Raw genomic sequence first — 19,799 nt, 5'->3', positions numbered from 1 at the left:
CCGTTGCCGATGGACGGCCTACACCGCTTTCCTTTCCCCCCATCCGCAAAGCGCAAACGCTTCATTGGTCAGCCAAATTGAAGCGTGGAGGCAATCGATGAAGTGTTACCATGGATACCGGGGGTGGGGGATTTGGAGGCAAAGCAAGTGAAGGGGGTTCACGGAAGAGATTGCAAGAGTTGCTGAAGGAAGATGAGGGGATGTTCGAGAGAAGGGGGTGAGGATCCCTCTTGCATCCCCCCCTCGAGACGTATACCCCAAACGAACATCTCTTCGGGTGCAATTCCAGATGGGATAGTGTAGGTACCTCAGAGAGGGTGCCGAATTTCACACTATTTTTAACGCGTCTTTTTCGGCGTGAAAGCCAAAATAAAATCCGATCATTTTTGTATTTCATTTTTTCTCCCTTTTTTTCGTTCCCCCATTTTTTTATTTTTTGACACTTTAGTACTCACCTAAATTCCGGTAAATTTATAATTTTCGAGGGAGATCGTCTTCTAAGTGTACCGGGGGTGTACCAAGCAGGTATCGAAGGGAACCCTACCCACCCCCAATGCAAATTGGCTTGCGCAGCGTCGATGCCACGCTAGCGGTGAGTGCTGCATCGTCTCTGTTCAGGTAAGTGGAAAAAATGTTGTTCCTTCCTCACCATTACATTCGTAATTTGTTATTCGCTTGTGGCAACAGTGACGCGTGTCTCACCAATAACACGATTTCATGATTGTGACTTCCTATGTAAACTTCCTTCCTTAATATAGATATATTCGAATATACATGCAAGACATTAGATAATTTAAGATATACCCATATTTTGAAACTTTAAAATATTAGATATCAAAATCAGTACTTTTTATAGTTTTAAAATGCTGATTAAATTAAGTTTCGAATTATATTAGCTTGGTTTATGATGAGTATTGACTATATAGGAAACATTGGTTTATTTATAAAAACCAATATTAAAATATTATCATATTTGCACTCTAACACTTGCAGAATATAAATAAACAGCCAAGTATCAGCTGCAGTTAGCAAAAATAACTAATTACTGAAGGATACCCCAAGAAGATAAATTTGATAATATTTATTCATTATTAATTTTATATTGAACTATATTTATAGGTTGTTTCTTTGAAAAGTTATTTAATTACAAAATCGGCTTTAACAGTATTTATATGCATGTTTTTTTACACAACGCGTGTATCATTTATTGGTGGAATATGAGAATTATGCTAGCGTATTATCTATTTTGAAAATAAAACTAATTTAAATACAAATAAGCATTTATTATTTAGTAATAAAAGGTTTAGAGAATAACTTTATGACATGAAAATCAAAACATGAGTTACGTGACAGTGTATAGATAACAAACATTTCTAATGTGTTGTTATTAAAGTATATACACTGTAAAAATTCCGGATAAAATTACGGTATATCGGCACTTTAGGAATATTATCCGCAAAATCCATTTTATCGTAAAATATTAGATCGTAATTTTTACAGTAATACTTATTTAATAAGAGTCATTCAGTGATTTTACTGTAATTATAACAGAAATATTTATTTAATTAGAATGATATTTTACTTTAATTATTACTATCAAAATTACGGTGAATCAGATTTTTTTTTATTTCGCTACATTTTTTAATAAAATTTGATTTTATTGTAAAAAGTACCGGCACTTAAGGTGCCGGTACTTATCGTGATTTGATCCGGAATTTTAATAGTATAGTCATTGCTGATGCAATGATTGTTTTTATGATATTTGATGTCTGCTAAATAAGTTTTTAATGATTCAGGACATTAAGCGTTATTTGCAAAATGATCGAGAATACAAACATTAGATATTTGATAGTTAAATAGTATGAACTCCAGTTTCAAATAATTTATTTATAATATTTTATAACTAGCACATAATTTCTTTAATAATCCTTGAGAATTAGTACGTGTTACATAACAATCGAAGAACGTAAACATTAGCTGTCCAATGGTTGCATTTTAATATTTAATTTTAATATCTATATAATCAATATTTTAATGATTGTTCATTTTTTATTCATCTTGTTTACTCTGCTCAAACATTGGTTACGAAATAGTCAGAGAATATAAACTCTAGCAGCGTGAAGGTTAAAAAGTTATTAACTTTACATATGCAATTTTAGTTAAAACTTTAGTTATGCAATGATAGCTTTATAATATTTGACATTTATATAGTTAATTTTTTTAACCTCTGAAGAAATTAAGCATCAATTGCGTATTGATCGAAGAATATGAACATTTAAACCGTGATGATAAAAAGTATAAATACCAGTTATTCAATGAATGTTTTATGATTTTAGATGCCTTTATTATCGTTATTTTATAATATTTGAAATTTTGATTAAAGTTTGTTATTATGATGATGATCATTTGATTTACTAACAATGAAGAGTTTTTAATTTTTTTGTTCACTTTAGATTACTGAATTTTTTTTTATCACGTGAGTTCAGAATTCGGTAATTTCTATTCTGTGTCACAATTATTTTATAAACACAAAATATGCAAACAAAATTTTGATGTTACATATTTTAAACTGTTGAATTAAATTGTAATATTTATGGGTGTAAATTAATGAAGTTTCGCATGCTTATAAAAAAAAAAGAAAAGAAATGTTACTTGTAACTTTTAAAGATATAAGCCGCGAATTAATTTCCCCGATGGAACAAATTCTTATGTTATAATTCCAGCCACTCTATTATTACTATACATGCTGTGTTTGTTACCATTATTCCTTTTTACATTTATCTTTTAAATTTAATTTCTTAATATTAATATGCTCTTTTTAACTATGAATTGAACTCAACTTTTTAATGAATTGAAAAAACTTATTAGTTATTAGATTATATATTTGTCGTTTAAAATTTTACTCACTCACTCTTTACTCACTGAAATTTTACTCATTCATTTAAAAAGATGGCTCCCAAACTTGATTTATCACTTTAGATTCCTTTAAAAGTGATATTGAAACAATCGAATATGATTAATAATCGAACAATACTTGTTTTTAATTGATAAAAAAATTCATTCGCTTAAAAAAATTGCAAATTGGAAATAACAGTTCACATGTTTCAAGCGTTTAAAAAAAAAAAAAATGGGCTCTCATTTTTAGAGCGCTTGAATCATGCCGACTGTTATTTCCAACTTGTAATTTTTTAAAACGAATGAAGTTTTTCATTATTTAATATCTTACCGCTTCAGTCATTATTTATTTAATACTTGTTTATTTTTGCTAAAAACGTAAAAGTAATGGTAACTAATATTTTAATGAACAGTAAATAATTAAATTTTCATTTATTAAAAGATGGTTTAATATTTTTTTTGTAATTTTACAGGGAAAATTTTCTCTTCCTTTTACTAATTTGCTATTTTTTAATTAAAAGTTCTTCTTAGGATATATATTCAGTTAGTAATGGCTTCATTAAGGTTGTCAGTTGTTTCGAATTTGATTACCTGTTTCTTAATGTCAGTAGATAGATAATTTACGATCCCTTGGGGTTTCACTTTTCTAATTATCAAATAATTATTTATAAAAAAAAAAAAATACACGTCGCGAAGTTGAAAATAAAATTAAGAATTAAATATTTTACTCCCGTTTAAGTGAAATCACTTACATTCAAATTTTCATTTTCATTATTAAAAGTACTGTAAGTAAAAGTAAAGTACAGTCCTTATTAAAAGGACTGTAGACAAAACAATGCAGTGGCTAGATCGGCTAAAACTGAATCAAATCTGCAGTTGTCAGGTAGAGTTATTAGGAATAAAACACTGAGGAAAAAAAAGTATGGTAAAAACTACTAGAATATGGTAAAATTTACCGCGCTTCTGGTTCTATGGGAACACCAAAATACTCGGTAGTTTTTATTGAAGTGCTTTGGTAATGAGTTTGGTAAAATTAACAATAAAATAGGGTTTTATAGCAAGTTTTATAGCAAGTTCTAAAATTTGGTAAATGTGGTAAAATTTGTTAGAAAATTTGTTAGCATAAGAACCATTTATTCGGTTAAATTTACTTTTCAGTTTTGTATTTTTTAACGAAATGTGTAGTAATAAGAACTATAGTTTAAAAACACGGAATTTCTAGTAAACCACTACTAAAAAAAGAAGAAAAAAAAACATATGAATGGTTTAAATACTGCATGTTTTGGTTTTATTACCAATATTATGTTTTTTTTTCCTTTAACCAGGAATGTGATTACTAAACAGCACGGTAATTTTATTGGATTTTTTTTCCGGTGGGTACATGAGGACGTTATCAGTTCAGGTACTAATTAACAGGAAACGCCTAACCAAAAATTAATAAATTTTGGTCTCTCTACCTTGAGCTTAGTAAATGTTACAAATGTAATTGTTTCGTAATAACAAACTTTGCGTATTAATGAAAAAAAAATACGTAAGAGTCTCTTTATATTGAACTGTTTATTTTTGACAAAGCATAAAAAAATAGCCATTATTTTTTATACAAAAATTTATTTAATGAATACTTGTTGCTGCTTATACAATGCAAAATATACATTATTGCTAAAATAATAGAATAGAATTATTGTTCTTTAGTATTAAATATCATAGTTCTTATTTAAAATTGAATATTACTTTTTATATTCAATTTTAAATAAGAATATTATTTTTGCCTGATAATTTTCTTACAAAGTCGGATATATATGCACAGACGTCAAACTCAAATTGTATTCATTATGTACTGGTGTGCTCTTTATTATTAACATTTAAGAGCACAAAAAATGTAATCAATGATAAGTTCATTAATTAATTTGATTCATTCAACAAAAATATTCATTAACTGAAGACAATCCCATTTTAACTCAATTTAACAATTATAAATAAACCATGATATGATTGTAATTTCCAGAAAATAACTCAAAAAGACAGATTTTCTGAATACCCATAGGTTTAAAAATGTTAAGCTTATTAAATAAGAGTTACGGTTCATATTAAAATTTTCCTTTGTGACAACAATATGAAAAATTCCTTCTGGTATTTAGTTTAAAAGAGACGAATAACTGCTTCATTCATTGCGGTGGAAAATAAGTAGTTTTCCGGACTGTTTAATTTGCATGAAGTTATTTTTACATTCCTTTGCATTTGTCTCCCTCCTATTCGAAGCAGACTTTTTCCCAGAAAATTAGCGCCTTCTTAAAATTTGCAGAAAGCAAATAAAACACCCTCATTGAAAACTTCTCCCTTTTCTTCAGTCTATAAACTTCAGAATTTGACGTAAGGGAGCTTCGAAATTAAGAAGGACTCTAATTTATTGTGACACTATTTATGAGGTTGAACACTTTGAGAGAAAGAAAGTTTTTTAAAAACGTTTTTTTTCTTCCTCGTGTGAAATTTTAAGCGTCATCTTTTGAGCAAAGATTGATGATCATTCCATTATGTTATTAAAAATATAATCACAACTCAGTAAGGGAGTGAATGAGATATTTCGGAGATTTTGAACTGTTACGTTACATTCTGTATGCTCCCGTTCGTAAGATTCATTTTTATTTTATAACCACCGTAGAACAGACCTAATTCTGAATTTACGACTACTCAGCTCCGTAGTTTTGTAATTTCGAGCCAACCCAACACAGAAGACAAAACTTTTGAATGAAACATTGGGGCAAACCAGCCTTCGTGGAGGACTTTTTTATAGAACTAGTCCCCATTTGCGTTACATGAAGAGGAAAACCACGAAAATCTACCACGGGGATTCTAACTCATTATCCGTCTACCACTGAGTATATTCTTATGTCAGCACTATGGTTGGTGTGAGTCGAAAGTGCAATTCTTATCAACCTGCCACAGCTGCGATTCGAACCTGAACCTAAGATTTTTATTTTATTTTATAACCGTCGTTGAACAGACCCAATTTTATCGGTTTACGACTACTAATGCTCCACTCCGTAGCCTTGTAATTTTGAACCCAATCCAGAAGACAAGAGAACTCCTGGATCGAGTATTGGGAGAAATTTTGCCTTCGTGGAGGAATTTTTGATGGAGCTATCCAGCATTTGCGTTACATGGAGAGGAAGATCACATGAACCTCCCACAGTTAGCCTGACTGCAAGGGGACTCTAACCCATGATCCGTCTACCAATGAGAATATTTCACGTCATCACTATGGTCGGTGCAAGCCAGATGCGGAATTCGTATCGACTGGGATTCGAACCCGATTCGCCTCATTGGAAGGCGAACGCTCTATCCCCTGAGCCATCGAGGCTCTGAACCTAAGATTTGAATTAATTGCGCAATCGTCAATTCTGGTGAAATGCGCAAGGGAATAAAAGTAAAAGATTGCTCAAGAACATGTAAGTGAAACACGCAAATGTAGTAGAATTTCATCGTAACTTCGGCCACAAAATCAAAACAAACATTTACAATGAACGTGGTTATTATAGAATTTAAACTTTTTTTTAAAACTAAATTGCATAATTAAAATAAGTATATTCTTTGGTTTTAAATAACAAAAAAATATTTCGTTTTTTTATGGATCTAGTGCAATTAGACAATCATAATTTTAAGATAAAACCAAATAAATGCATTTTTTTTTATTAAATAAACGAATCTCGCATGAAAATCACACGATTCATTTTAATATCAAATACCGAATTCTCCCTCTTCATATTTTGTTGTGGTTCTTTTTTGTCCATCTGTATGGTGTCCATGTCCATGATGTTCATTCAAAGGTAGGCTTAAACAAAAACAACATTCAACATCTATGAACAGCGTGCTTGTAGCTTCGTAAAACCACGCCACCAAAACGTAAAAATACGTAGAATCTAATCTAGAGAGGGAAAAAAAAAGAAAAGAAAAATACGCAATTGAGTCAATGAGTGAATGCGTTAAAAAAGATTTATTAGGCTTAGGTACTAGAATTGGGTACTGATTCGGCGATTCGAATCAGTGATTCCAATCAATTGATTCTAAGCAGTTGATTTTATCAGAATAAAATTGTAATGAATCATAACAAATTATTGCTTCTTAATTTAAAACTCATTTTATTTCACAGTGATGCTAGTTTAAATACAGTTAAAAATGTCATTCAAAACCTAAAAGGTTAATATGCATGCAGTAATAAGGAATTAAGATTTTCCATTTAAAGAATTCAATAAATTCGTAAGAAAAAAAAATAGTACTAAATTTTTTTGGTAGTGTCTCAAAAATTTCCACAATTGAAAATATTTATAGCAATTAACATCAGCATAACAATCATTTGTCCCATGGTGACCTATGGCTGCAAGACTTGAACTTTAACATAAGAATATATAAATAATTCGCTAATTTTTGAACGAAAAATACTTAGAAAAATGTATGGCCCAATATATCTAACTAATAATTATTGAAGAATAAGAAATAATGATGAACTTGAAGATCTTATTAAGCATAGAAACATTATAAAATTCATCAAAGCTCAGAGGCTTTCATGACTTGGTCACATAGTGAGATAACATGACAACCGAGTGGTTAAGATCTTGCTTTGGAAACCCATGGCAATAGGTAGAGAGGGAGACCAACGTAAAAAAAGGATGGGGGATGTCTTTTAAAAACTTTGAAAATCTCCAACTGGAAGATCAAGGTCAGAGACAAAGTTGTCTGGAGAAATATTGTGTGGCAGATTAAAGCCCATCCTGAGCTGTAATGCCAATAAAGAAGAAGCAACTTTTATAATACAATTATACGAAAGACATGATAAGATGTTTGTTTACTTGAAAGAATTCTTCGTTTTAATACCTGTTTTCCCCCTATCGACTTTGGTAAAGGAAAAAAGAGTACTAGGTAAATGAACTGTAATTAGAATCCAAGTTAAATAGCGTTTTGAGTCACTAAATTCGAATCACTGATCAGAATCGTTTAATCCAAATCACTGATTCGAATCAGATTCGATTCGCATGATCTGAATTGAATCACTGATCTGAAACACCTGATTCGAATATTAATTTGAATCAGTTCATTCGATTCTCTGATCAGAATCACAGGGTTCGAATCAATGAACTAAATCCCTTAATTCGTATCACCAGTCTGAATAACTTCAAATAGTGACTTGAATCACTTCATTTGAATCACTAATTCGAATCTGATAAGATTGGCAAGGAAAAGGGAATGACTTATTTCAGAACAAAGATTAAAAATTAGTTTTAGATGAAGCGTGGAATTTTGACCTACTTGTTCTTAACGGGCTGTTCCAGAAATACTTCACTTAAATATGTACAGAAGATTAGTGATATTGATTGAAAATACTGTAATTAATATGACTCTCCACTTTCAGACCTTATTTCTATTTTCAAATACAACGATTTATCCATCTATCTATCTGCCAATCTATCTATCTATATATATATATATAAATGTCAACAACATTTTGATTGAATTTAACTTGCTGTATTTCTTTCAAGTTAATGAATTCAGATTTAAATAAAAATTCTTCTTATATGCTGTTACCAATGATCTCGACGCTAAGATGTGAGTATCTTGTTTTGAATTTTTCGAATACAGCATATTTTAATCATTATACGCAGCGACTAAAATCATTAGTGCAATTAAAATGATTCGCAGCATTCTAGTGTGCAGAGCTTTCATTCTGAATTTTCTTAAAAGTTAAGAAACCAGAAGAGGAATAAAAATGTCTCCTTCACCACGCACAACAAATAACCCGGAGCACAGGTATGATAAATATTTCTGGAGAAAAATAGGAGAAGAAGCGGAGCTGGAGCGCAGTCGATTTTTGTTTAAATTAGCTATGAAGAGCGGCGGTCTGGGGAAGAGGGGGTACAAAAAAATTCTAATGGAAGGTATCGAATTGCAAAACGACGAGTTAAAGTGGGATGGTGTAGAAATATAGAGTAAAAGGTTTTGATTACTCTCACCTGTTGTGAAGGTGTGTCGGGGCGGAAGAAGTTGACTTAATCCACTGTGAAGTGATCCGCGCAAATCAGGCGCAGCGATTCGAGAATCTACTTTCAGCCACACGCCGCGCATTCCACTTCTGGGGATCTTTCTCTAATTACGGAGCCATGTGTTGTTTTATATTATTTTAAGATGACAAAGTATCCTCAGAGGATGCAATTAAATTGCTTAAAATGCGTCTCCGGTTGTGCTTAAGTATTTAAGATTAAATTTATTATTTGAAATAAACACGTACCATTCAGTTACAATTTGTCTATGAGAATCAATTAATTTTTTATGATTTAACTATAGTTTGAAAAATAAGTCTACCGAGAACTTAATTCATTATAATTAAATTTTAAGGAATTAGTGATTTTAATTTATTTGTGTGACAACTGCTGATTTTTGCATCTAATTCATGGTATTTACCGTTCGTTCTTACAATTTTTTGTATCACAATTCTGTAATTTCAAACCTCCCCCATCGAAAAATAGCAAATGTGTTTAGGAATAGTTTTCTAGATGAATTCGTTGAAGGGAACTTGCCTGCATTTGAGTTGAAAACAATGGTTTGAAAAATATCCAAAAAGTTTGCAAATATACTGATAGATTATTCCCATCTCAAGCGAGCTCACCCAGTTCAGAGGATGTTAGCTCAGAGGAGTTCTAATGAAGATTATGATGGCTGATAACTCATAGATAAGATCCTGATAACAGGTAAGCCGGTTCTAATGAAGATTCTGATGACATACTGGAGCAGTCAGTTGATTCAAGTGTGTTCATAATTCTAATAACCGGTAACTTATTGATAAGAGTCTGATAACCGGTAACTCACAGATAAGTTTCCGATAACTGGTTACCGAGTTCTAATTTTTTTATTTGATTAATTAATTAATTTATTTATTTTTTACATGCTGGTGTTGTCAGTTGGATGGGGCCAGTTGCTTTGGGAAAGGACACAAAAGATTGAAAACAGGAAGAAGAATCTTTTATTTTAAACATTCTCTTAACTTGCATTGCATTGTTGCGATCTGTAAGAAAATTACATTGTTCTAACATAATTAATAAAGATAATTAAACTGGAAAGAAAGAAAAAGTAATTTTCTTTCTTTATCACGTGACAAAATCTCTAAAATAAACATACTGTTTAATGTATTTCAACACATCAAGTTAGCCCAATAAATACTTTTGTGCTCTGATTTTTTTCGAGTTATGGAAAAGTTTACTGGTTTATCAAATTATGCATTTAACACGTATGTTCTGGTTTTCTAATCCTCTTTAAAATGGGAAAAAGATTAATAAGATTAATATAGTAAGATTAGTATAAGATAATATGATTATATAATTAACGTTTACTGATTTGAGGTGAATCGCATCTTCCTTTAAAAAAAATTAAAGACAAATCAAACAGACACCTGACATAAACTCATAGATAACAATACATATGATGAGCACATGACGATAAAGAAAACATGCAAATTATGTTGAACGCAATAACGATAAAGAAAACACGAGAAGTTATGTTTAAAACTTAAATAACATAACATGATATCAAATAATATGAGACATATTGATAATAGTAAAGACTAGTAGTCAAAGTAGACTAGTATACTGTAAGAATTTTTATTCTAAAATAATGGTAAAATAAACGGCACCATTTTGTCCATCCAATTAACCGTAAAGTTTCGGTAAAGAACCTTTTTTTCCTTTATGATTTTGAAACCTTTTACAACTAGTATGGTTTTAAAACCACAAATACGAAACTATACCGTTTATTAACCATTTACAACTAGCAGGGCTTTAAAAGCGTAAAAAAAGACATTTAACTGGAAATTGGAGCTAGGCTTTTCCTTTGGTTATGAGGGTAATAGGCATTGGAGTATACAGAACACAAGCTGCAGAATGCAAGACATTGGATGCACGACTTCACGTGAGAATAGACAGTGGAATGGAGAAAATTTTCTATTATCAACACTGGGACTTGAACTCACGTTCTGTCGGTCATGAGACTAACAGACTAGCCCACTCGGCTATAATACGTACTTAGCTGTAAGGAATTAAGTGTCTTTATCAGGTGGTGCTGCGACAAAATTCTGGTTACTAAACCGTATTACGTAAAATCAGTTAATAAACGTTTTTTCTCACTGTTAATAGTTTCCTTACCGTCTTATTAATGGTTCTTTGACTGTAGTGTTTGGATATGGCAAAGTAAAAAATAAATACATTTTTATTTAACCATTTATTTTCGAGAAATTTCTAACAGTGTAGTGAGTAAGAAGTAGAAAGTAAATTATGTGTGACTGTAGTATATATACCCTTTTCTAATTTACATACTGTTGCTGAATGCAAAATTTTTATAGAAATAACATTTTACCTTAAACTCAAAATTAATGCATATTATTGTGTTATAGAGATGCAGTAGTTAACTCAGTCGCTTAGAAACAAACCGTGCAACTACTAAAAAAGGTAAAACCGAAATTCCCCTAGCGTGATTAAAGTATATCTAAACGGGCAAAATCAATGAATCGATTCATTTGATGCCGTCGATACCCGGATCGTAACTTGTGTAAATTATCACTGAATAATAAATTATAAAAATTATTATTGGTTATTACAAAACAAGTTAAAGGAGAAGAAAAGCAAATGTTATGAAAATCAATTTATGTGGGAAAATGGGAAAAATGAAGAAACAATTTTAATTTTCAGAATTTTTAGATTCCCCCGTACTATCGAGGTACACAAAACGGAATTCACATTTGTTACAAAATCGATTTTGAATAAAAGAGAAGTTCAGCAATAGTTAAAAAATCTGGAAAATGTAATCCAATTTTTTTTTTGTTGTTGAAAAATGATTTAAAAATAAATAAATACTTTGTATGTTGTCTTAATTCAAGATTTTTTATTTCAAACATTTTAATACGACAACATAAGGTAAGAAAATCAATTTATGCGTGGAAAATAAAAATAAAAATTTTATTTTTCAGAATTTCATAACTCTTGTTTAGTATTAAAGCACACAAAACGGAAATGAAATTCACTACAAATTCAATTTTGAATCAAAGGAAAGTTGAGCAACTGATTAAAAATCTGAAAAATGTAATCCAACTAATTTTGTTTAAAAAATAATAATAAGAAATAAATAAATAGGTTTTGTATAGGGGCTTAATTCAAAATTATGACTAAACTTGTTAAGAAAACATAGGTTAAAAAATCAATTTACGCAGGCAAACTGAAAAGAAAACTTTATTATTTAGACTCGTGTACTATCAAAAAAAAAAAAAAAAAAAAAAAAAAAAAAAAANAAAAGATAAAAATAAATGGAATTCAAATGCGCTACAAAATCAATTTTAAATAAAAGAAAAATTTCAGCTGCTATTTTAAACCTGCAAGGTGAAATCCAACTAAAAAAAAATTCCTTAAAAAAATACTAAACCTTGAATTAAGCCATCATATAAGAGCTCCGAAGAAACCAATGAAGTGCATGGTTTGTTACCCTATCGTATCATCCAGCAGTAGATATCGGATTTTTTGATGGTCCTGGTAAAGAAAGGATAGCGGTGGAAGGCAAGGGGAAACGCCGTGTCATTTGACACCGGATGTACCGTAGAAGCTAGTTTTTTTTTTCTCTCACTAAAGACATGACCAAAAAGTCAGCTACTTAAAAAAAAAAGAAAAAAAAAGTCACTTTTTTACCTATGACTCAGGTGTCCGTACCATTTTTTGTCACCTTGTTTTAAAGTTATCTCTTATAAAGGGGTGAGTAACATGTTGATTTTTTTTTCGGACTTGCAAGGTGCGATCCAGAGCTCCGTAATGATTGGATTACGCGTGGGGTCGATTAGCGTCTCTTTTTTTTTTGTTTTTTTTTTTGAAAAATTCGCACTTCAGAAAATATGTTTTACAGTCAATGATTTTGCAGGTTAACTCCGCATTTGAGAAAGAAAAAATAACTTTATTTTAAAATCTGCTGAGTTTTTAAACTGTTATCGAATACGCAGTTTGAAGGGTTTTTTTGTTAGTAGTTTTCAGTTGTTTCTATCGTACAAATATTTAAAAGTTCTTTTAATCCAATTTGTCTTGAAAAATCCAATTATAAAGGTAATTTTATTATAAAGTCATGCACTATATATTTTTGCCTCTGAGTATGCGCAATTGTCACCTTCTTCGTGAATAAATCCAATAAGTTAAGCGTTAGTTTCTGGATAGGAGCATCGAGCTCTTGTAAGATAAATAATTGAAAAATTTACTTTTTACGAACCAACTTCAATAAACATTTTTCTTGTCATGAAATAAAACTAGATCTTTAATTGTTTGAATTAAAATTATTTTATCATTAATTGCAGTGCTAATTTTTTTTAATATATGAGTTTATATGAAAGCATGATTCTGCTATCCCCAAAGAATATCAGCGCTAGTGGTATAGCTCCATTTTACGCTATAAGCTTGTAACCCTATGACCACGTATTATGTTATTATTATTATTATTACTGTAATTATATTAGCTGGCGCGTGGAGATTTCGCACCATGATTTAGTGTATTTTTTCTTCTTTTTTTTTCTTTCTTTCTTTTTTCCCCTCCTGTTTTGCAAATTATAGTGGGAGAATTCTCTCTCTTTTTTTAGTTTGAACCTTGTGGGGGAAATTTTTGCTTTCTTATTTCCTATGCTATTATTCTACATAGGATTATTATAAAATAGCGTCGCAAACGTATTACCTCCTAGAGAGTTGATCGTTTGATCAAACACGATAAAATTTTATGCAAAAGTTCGCTTAGGTTTGTGCTTAATAATTGTGATAAAATCTAAAACGATTATCCAGGTTTCTTAATTACGTTGTCAGTGATAGAATTTCGAAATTTGAAATGGAAATATTACTTTTTTCCTCAGCACTTGCATTTTACAGTAAAAAAAAAGAAAAAAATCAAATTGAAACTCTATTATTATCATCATCACTATCATTGCGGCGCTAGACGGAGACGAAGAGAGCAATATGCAGCATATAAATCACTGTGCTTTCTTCTTCCTTCCTGTTCTGGTCCAAGCCTTACTGAGCAAAATCGTCTGAAGTGTCAAAAATTTATAAAATTTTACTTTTATTTTCATTACTTTATACAACCATTTTTCTTGGTGTTAAAAATTTCACTTTGATGTTTTTACTGAAAAGATCACGTTTTGATATAAAAATTAGATATAGCCATTTGAGCATTTTGAAATTCCACTTCTGTAATTTTATCCATGTGAGCCAAATAATTGTTTTAAATTCTTGGACACATACCTCTTATATTACCTTTATTTTATTTCGTTCTAAATAGAGGTTTGCTCATTATAAGGGGTTATATTTTGGTAGAGCAATTTTAAAAATCACCCTGCTGCTTTAGTATTATCTTACACAAACACCACACCATGTCTTCACTTAATAATAAATTTCAGGTAAAGTGCGCGATTTTTAATGGCTGAAATCATATAGTGTTTAGCAAAATGGTACAACGGTAATCCTAAGTTGTGAGTGGGTACAGTAATATATGATTAAAAAAATAAATCTCGTTGGTTTACGAAAAGACAGATTTTCTAGTTAACCTGCAACATACAATATACCAATGTTCGCGCTGGTAAGAACTCGGAAAAGCAGTCACCGACATATTGTTCTAAAAAAGATAAAACGCTTTTTCTCCTTTTGCTTTCCATTACTTAAATAAGTTACCGTTAGTGTAAATCATTTATTTACTTTAAAAAATCATAAAACATATGACATTAAAATTCCCATTCACTGAAATTAAAATATAAAGAAAAGAACTTAGTTCTAAGTTATTGTGGTTTCTTTCTTTTAGCAAAAAAAAGAAGAAAAAGAAAAACATCATACGTAAGGAATAATAAAATGAGTATTAAAATAAAATCGACGTCAACAGGGAGACAATTTATCACTCAGGGCTTTCTAGATTTCAAAATTCCAGATTGAAAGCGGTGAGCGCATATAATAAAAAAATAGAATCGAAAAAAGAGAGGGAGAAGAAATGCCATTATGCATACGAATCTCGTCAGTTGCAAAAAACGCCCCTAGATGGCGCGGTAGCTATGAAAACAATCAAAGGCAGACGATATTTTTTTCAATCTTTTTCTCTTACCGTGCGTTCGCTGTCGCCGCTTTGAAAGCACACAATCTATCATTTCACTCTTTCTTTATATGAAAAAGATCAGTTTCGAAAAAAAGGCAGTTTATTTTTTGAAGGAATATCGTTATTCGACAAAGTGATGTGATATTCTTCTTTAAATTTGCTGATATGATCCATATCCGAATTTTTTTTTTTTATCATCTTCCCCTTCCTTTTCAGAAAGGGGAAGCGTTGTGACAGTTTGCTTCGAGATTTTTTTAAAAATCGATAATGTTTTTAAATGTTTTTCTAGAAGCAAAGTTAGAAAATTCATGTGACTTTAAAAGCATTGAGTTTTTTTTCTTCTTTTTTGTCACTACAAATAATGTATAAAATATATAGTTTAATAGTTGATAAAATATATAGTTAGATATATAGTTGATAAAATACATAGTTGGTTAAATACATAGTTTAATAGTTGAATAAATATAAGATTAGGCACGGTTGAAGCAAAAATCGGCTGTAATAAGTGTTAAATATCTGTTTTATTTATGGATATTTTTAGTTTTCTTTCACGTAAATCAAAATGTTAGTTTTGTTAAAATCGGTTGACATTTTGTAACCCATTTTCTTCGCAGCAAATTAAACAGAATGAATGCGCTGACTACTATATTTAATTAGAACTTAACCGTTCAAGGTGTGTAGATGAAGGGAAAAATTCAAAATATGCTTTTAATCCTCTTCATTTAATTTTTCGTGATTAAAATAATGAGGAATATTTACTGTACTCGTCAGTATCTTTCCATGCATGTGAAATACAATGTTGCTGTCTAATTAGAACGGGAAATATAAGACCTTATTGCAATTCTAAAATTTCATCGGAGTATTTGACAAAACTATACCGACATAATTTTTCTTTCAGCTTTCTGTTTCAAAAAAAATAATTCATAACTATACGTGTGCTCTTTTTACAAAAAAAAAAAAAAAAAAAAAATTTTTTTTTTTAAAGTCTTTGCTGCATGTAATCATAAAAGCTACTATTTATCGTCACCTAATAAAGCAGCGTCTTTATTCTCAACCTTTTTTCCAAGGTGCAGGGTTGTCAAATAATATTATAACATCAGAAATTTGTTTAAAAAAATAAAATAGTGGGAGTACTGAAATTAAAACTTAAAATAAATAAATAAAAATAACTTAAATAAGAATAAAAATAGTTTAATAAAAAAATATTACTTAAAAACTTAACGAGGAAACAGTCCTTTTAAGAGCACGTCATACGACGAGAAAAAGTGAGTTCAGGCAAGCCTAGAGTAAGCCATAAAGTTTCAATTGTTGATTAAAAAAAATAAATAATTGAAAATATCAAAATGCAATCAAATTATTGGAATAGAATTTCCCCATTCCGCAATCCTGAGTCTCCTAATAAGCTATTTTCATTTCGATATTCTGAAAATTTCTTTTCAGTATTTGAAGCTTCATGGCTTACTCTAGATTTGTCTGAATCACCTTTTCTATGCTATAAATTTCAATCTCCTTATGAAGGGGAAAGAGAATTTGATGCTAAAAGTTTCTTCCGTGGTATGACGTCCTCTTAAGAACATAATAAACTATTTTTATGCATTAAATTCAAATAATGAAAATGTATTTCATTAGTTGTTTCGAGTTTGCTATGCTGATTGACTTGAAATTAAAATTCGAAGATTTAAGAAAGCTATTCGATTTATGAGTCGAACTGTTCACTTGAATCACCTATCAAACTTTACTTTTACTTAATACCCATATAATTGTTTTTAATAATTTAGAAGATTGATTCGATACAATTTTAGCTAATACTACAAAAAATATAAATCTACAAATTGACTCCTTTATTTTGTACCTTTTTTTATAAAGCATTGTGTCTTCAAATGGTGCTCTAATATGAAAAGTTTTGTTTAAAACAAAAAAATATTGCTGAAACGCTTATACAATTATAGCGAGGAAAGAGGACTCATGCGACAAAAGTTTGTAATTTTTAAAAATAATTAAAAAGTTTTACATATATGCAATAGGTTTTAAAATATAAGTCATAGCTAAATTTGGGGTATAATGGTGTATGGAAACAAGTCTTCTGTTCCAGATTAAATATTCCATTCCAAATTTGGGAAATTGAGGTTATATATTGAAATTATTTACAGTCCATCCTTTAAACCAAAGTATAAATAGTCATATAATTAATCAAGTCTAAATGTACTAGAATCATAACACAAATAGTTTCAACTTTTTGTCAGGTATAATTTATAAAAATTAATCGATACATTAGCACATTATTGATATGATATCGATATAATTGCAATCAAAACTCTGAAAGCTTTATTTCTTCCTTCCTTCCTCCCAGTGATAAAAGAGAACTGACACATTAAAGGCGGGCAAAAAATGAATTTCTATTATAAATCGTCCCCTTCTCAACAACATTAAAGATTGTGAACAGACAGTTTAGAACATGACAAATGACTAATAGTTGCTGGTGGAAAAAGAAAAAAGGAGAAAAGAATAAAAAATTACGTAACAAACAATAAAAAAAAATTCTTCTAAGAAAATCGTTTCAATATTACTTAGATATTTGTCATTTTGATGAACGTATAAGAATGATAATGTGACGAAAATAAATAACAGTTGAGCGAAAAAAGAATAAAAAAAAAGAGGGTTCGACAAAAATTGAAATCATTTTTACCCACCGCTTTTCGCGTTCCAACATATGCGTTAATGAATTCTAGATCTGAAAATAATCGATTACATGATGCATAACTCTATCGATTTCTGTATCCGTTCTTCTCTCTTTCTGTAATGTGGCGCATGCTTGGTGACGTCACTACCAGTTTCGACCAGTGCCGTATTCAGTGAGGCGAAAGAGATAAGCCAATCAGATTCTTCGATACCCTTTAAAAGAGCCCTTTTACGAAGGAATAAAGCGGTGGAATTTTTGCCGAATTATTATTATATTTTTTCTTAACTTTTTCTCAGCGTCCTCCTCCCCCACGTGTGTATGCATGTGCATTACCCCCCATTTAAACAGGGCAAACCCATTGGACCAACAGTAACAAAACGCAAATCATGAAATTACGCTATTAAATCCGGAAAAGCTGTTTCCGCTGATATCAGCGATAACGACTTTTCAAATGGAGCCATTTACGCCAAAAGAGGGCTGAGATGTGGGGAGGTGTGGAGGATTTTGGAATAAGGACATTCTAATGATTTTGAGTTCCCTTTGTTCAGAAGAGAATCGAAAATGTTCGAAAAAGAAAGAAAAAAAAGTGAAAGAATCTTGCATAATAAAAGCAATAAGGAACATTAAGTGAACTGATTGGCTTGAATTTCGGGTTTGTGAGAAATTAAAAAGAAAGTTCAATTTAGTTTCTTTTCTTTCAGAAATTTCTTACATTTTGTTAGCTTGACGATAGTAAATCAATATTTTTTCCTTTTTTTAATTCTTTTAAAGAAATAATCGTTATCGTTTGGCAGTATTCATTAAGTGTTCTTAAGATATAGTTTATTTTATGGAACCATTTTTCTTTGATAATTTTCCTTTGAATATTTCGTTTTGAATATATTTTATTTTTAGGAACTAAAAAAAAATGCCGTTTAACCAACCGGGACCGATTTACAAAAGAGGGAAAAAGAAAAATTGTTGATTATATCTATCTTTCTTATTTTTTAAAGCAATAATTTTCTTTGGGAATTCAAGAATATTCTAAAACGAAAACTTTATTTTTTTGGAATGCCATTTTAAAAGCTACTTATTTATAAACTGATTAGAAAAAAGGGAAAAAAATTGAAACAGCATAAATGCCGGAACGCGTAGCACCATTAATTTGAATTAGTTCCACACTCAGTTACGCATTTGTACGTAAATCTATATTTTTGGACAATGTAGTAATTCATTTCTTTGTTTAAAATAAATCTGTTGAAACAGTGTTTGATAATTCAAATTTATTTCCCTTTAAAACGATAAATATTCTTTTATTAATAAAATACATACTTTATCTAATGATACAGACGCACTTATTAAGTATAAAAATAAAGGCTTGATGATGCTCCATTCATAACAATGAATATTTTCTTTAAAAAAACTAATTCAGAATGTTTATTTTCTCTTGTAACAAAAGTAATCGACAGAAGATGATGTGTTCAACATTTCATTCTTAGTATTTACTTTTATTCTTTTTCTTTGTTTAATAGAAATGCCGGCTATATATTATAATTACGGATTAACACAAATAAAATTAAAAAATTCTCTTCCAATTATATAACTGAACATTGAACTGAAATTGATAACTTTTCTGCATAAATGTAATAAACATTGAATGAATAAACATTGATTAAACACAAGTACAGTAAATACATTAAACAGGAAACGTAGATACAAAGTGTTCCGTAATGTTCCTTTTTAATGTCTGTATTTATATTCTTTTTCAAAGAGGAAATCAAAAAAGCATGCACTTTAAGGATTGCAACTGAATATGCATAAGCAAGTAAAATACAAAACCGCTATTGAAATTTGAAAAACATGAATGATAATGCTGGACTAAAAACATCAAAAGGTGTTTGCTTGCGTTTGTAAACGAAGAAAGGATGAAAAGTGATTATGAGAGACACTTTCAAGTCTCATCAAGCAATCCAACTGGTTTTGATGTTTTTGGTCTTGCATTTTTTTTTTTTTTTTTATCCGAGAGATTCCTGAGAATTTCAACTTGTAATAAAATACTGAGAAAAGAAAAAATCAATAATACAATGTAAAAGTTTTTTCAAAGGTGAAATAT

The 19,799-nt window shown here is 30.0% G+C and overlaps 1 protein-coding gene across 4 annotated transcripts in view; it reads left to right on the top strand.

Annotated features, from left to right (window-relative positions):
• Positions 1–279: 279 nt before the first annotated feature.
• LOC107436595 (paired box protein Pax-6) overlaps positions 280–19,799 on the top strand; it is a 106,360-nt gene continuing 86,840 nt past the window's right edge. For 2 of the 4 annotated variants that reach the window (XM_016048362.4, XM_016048361.4), the window contains exon 1: positions 280–618. In XM_016048362.4, coding sequence (XP_015903848.1) covers positions 554–618 — 65 coding nt within the window. In that variant the 5' untranslated portion in view covers positions 280–553. The remainder of the gene's footprint in view (positions 619–19,799) is intronic. The other 2 variants (XM_071177515.1, XM_071177517.1) reach the window with 2 other exon arrangements.

Source organism: Parasteatoda tepidariorum, chromosome 2, assembly GCF_043381705.1.
Source record: "Parasteatoda tepidariorum isolate YZ-2023 chromosome 2, CAS_Ptep_4.0, whole genome shotgun sequence".
NCBI lineage: Eukaryota > Metazoa > Arthropoda > Arachnida > Araneae > Theridiidae > Parasteatoda > Parasteatoda tepidariorum.
This window is presented reverse-complemented; position numbering and strand designations above follow the sequence as displayed.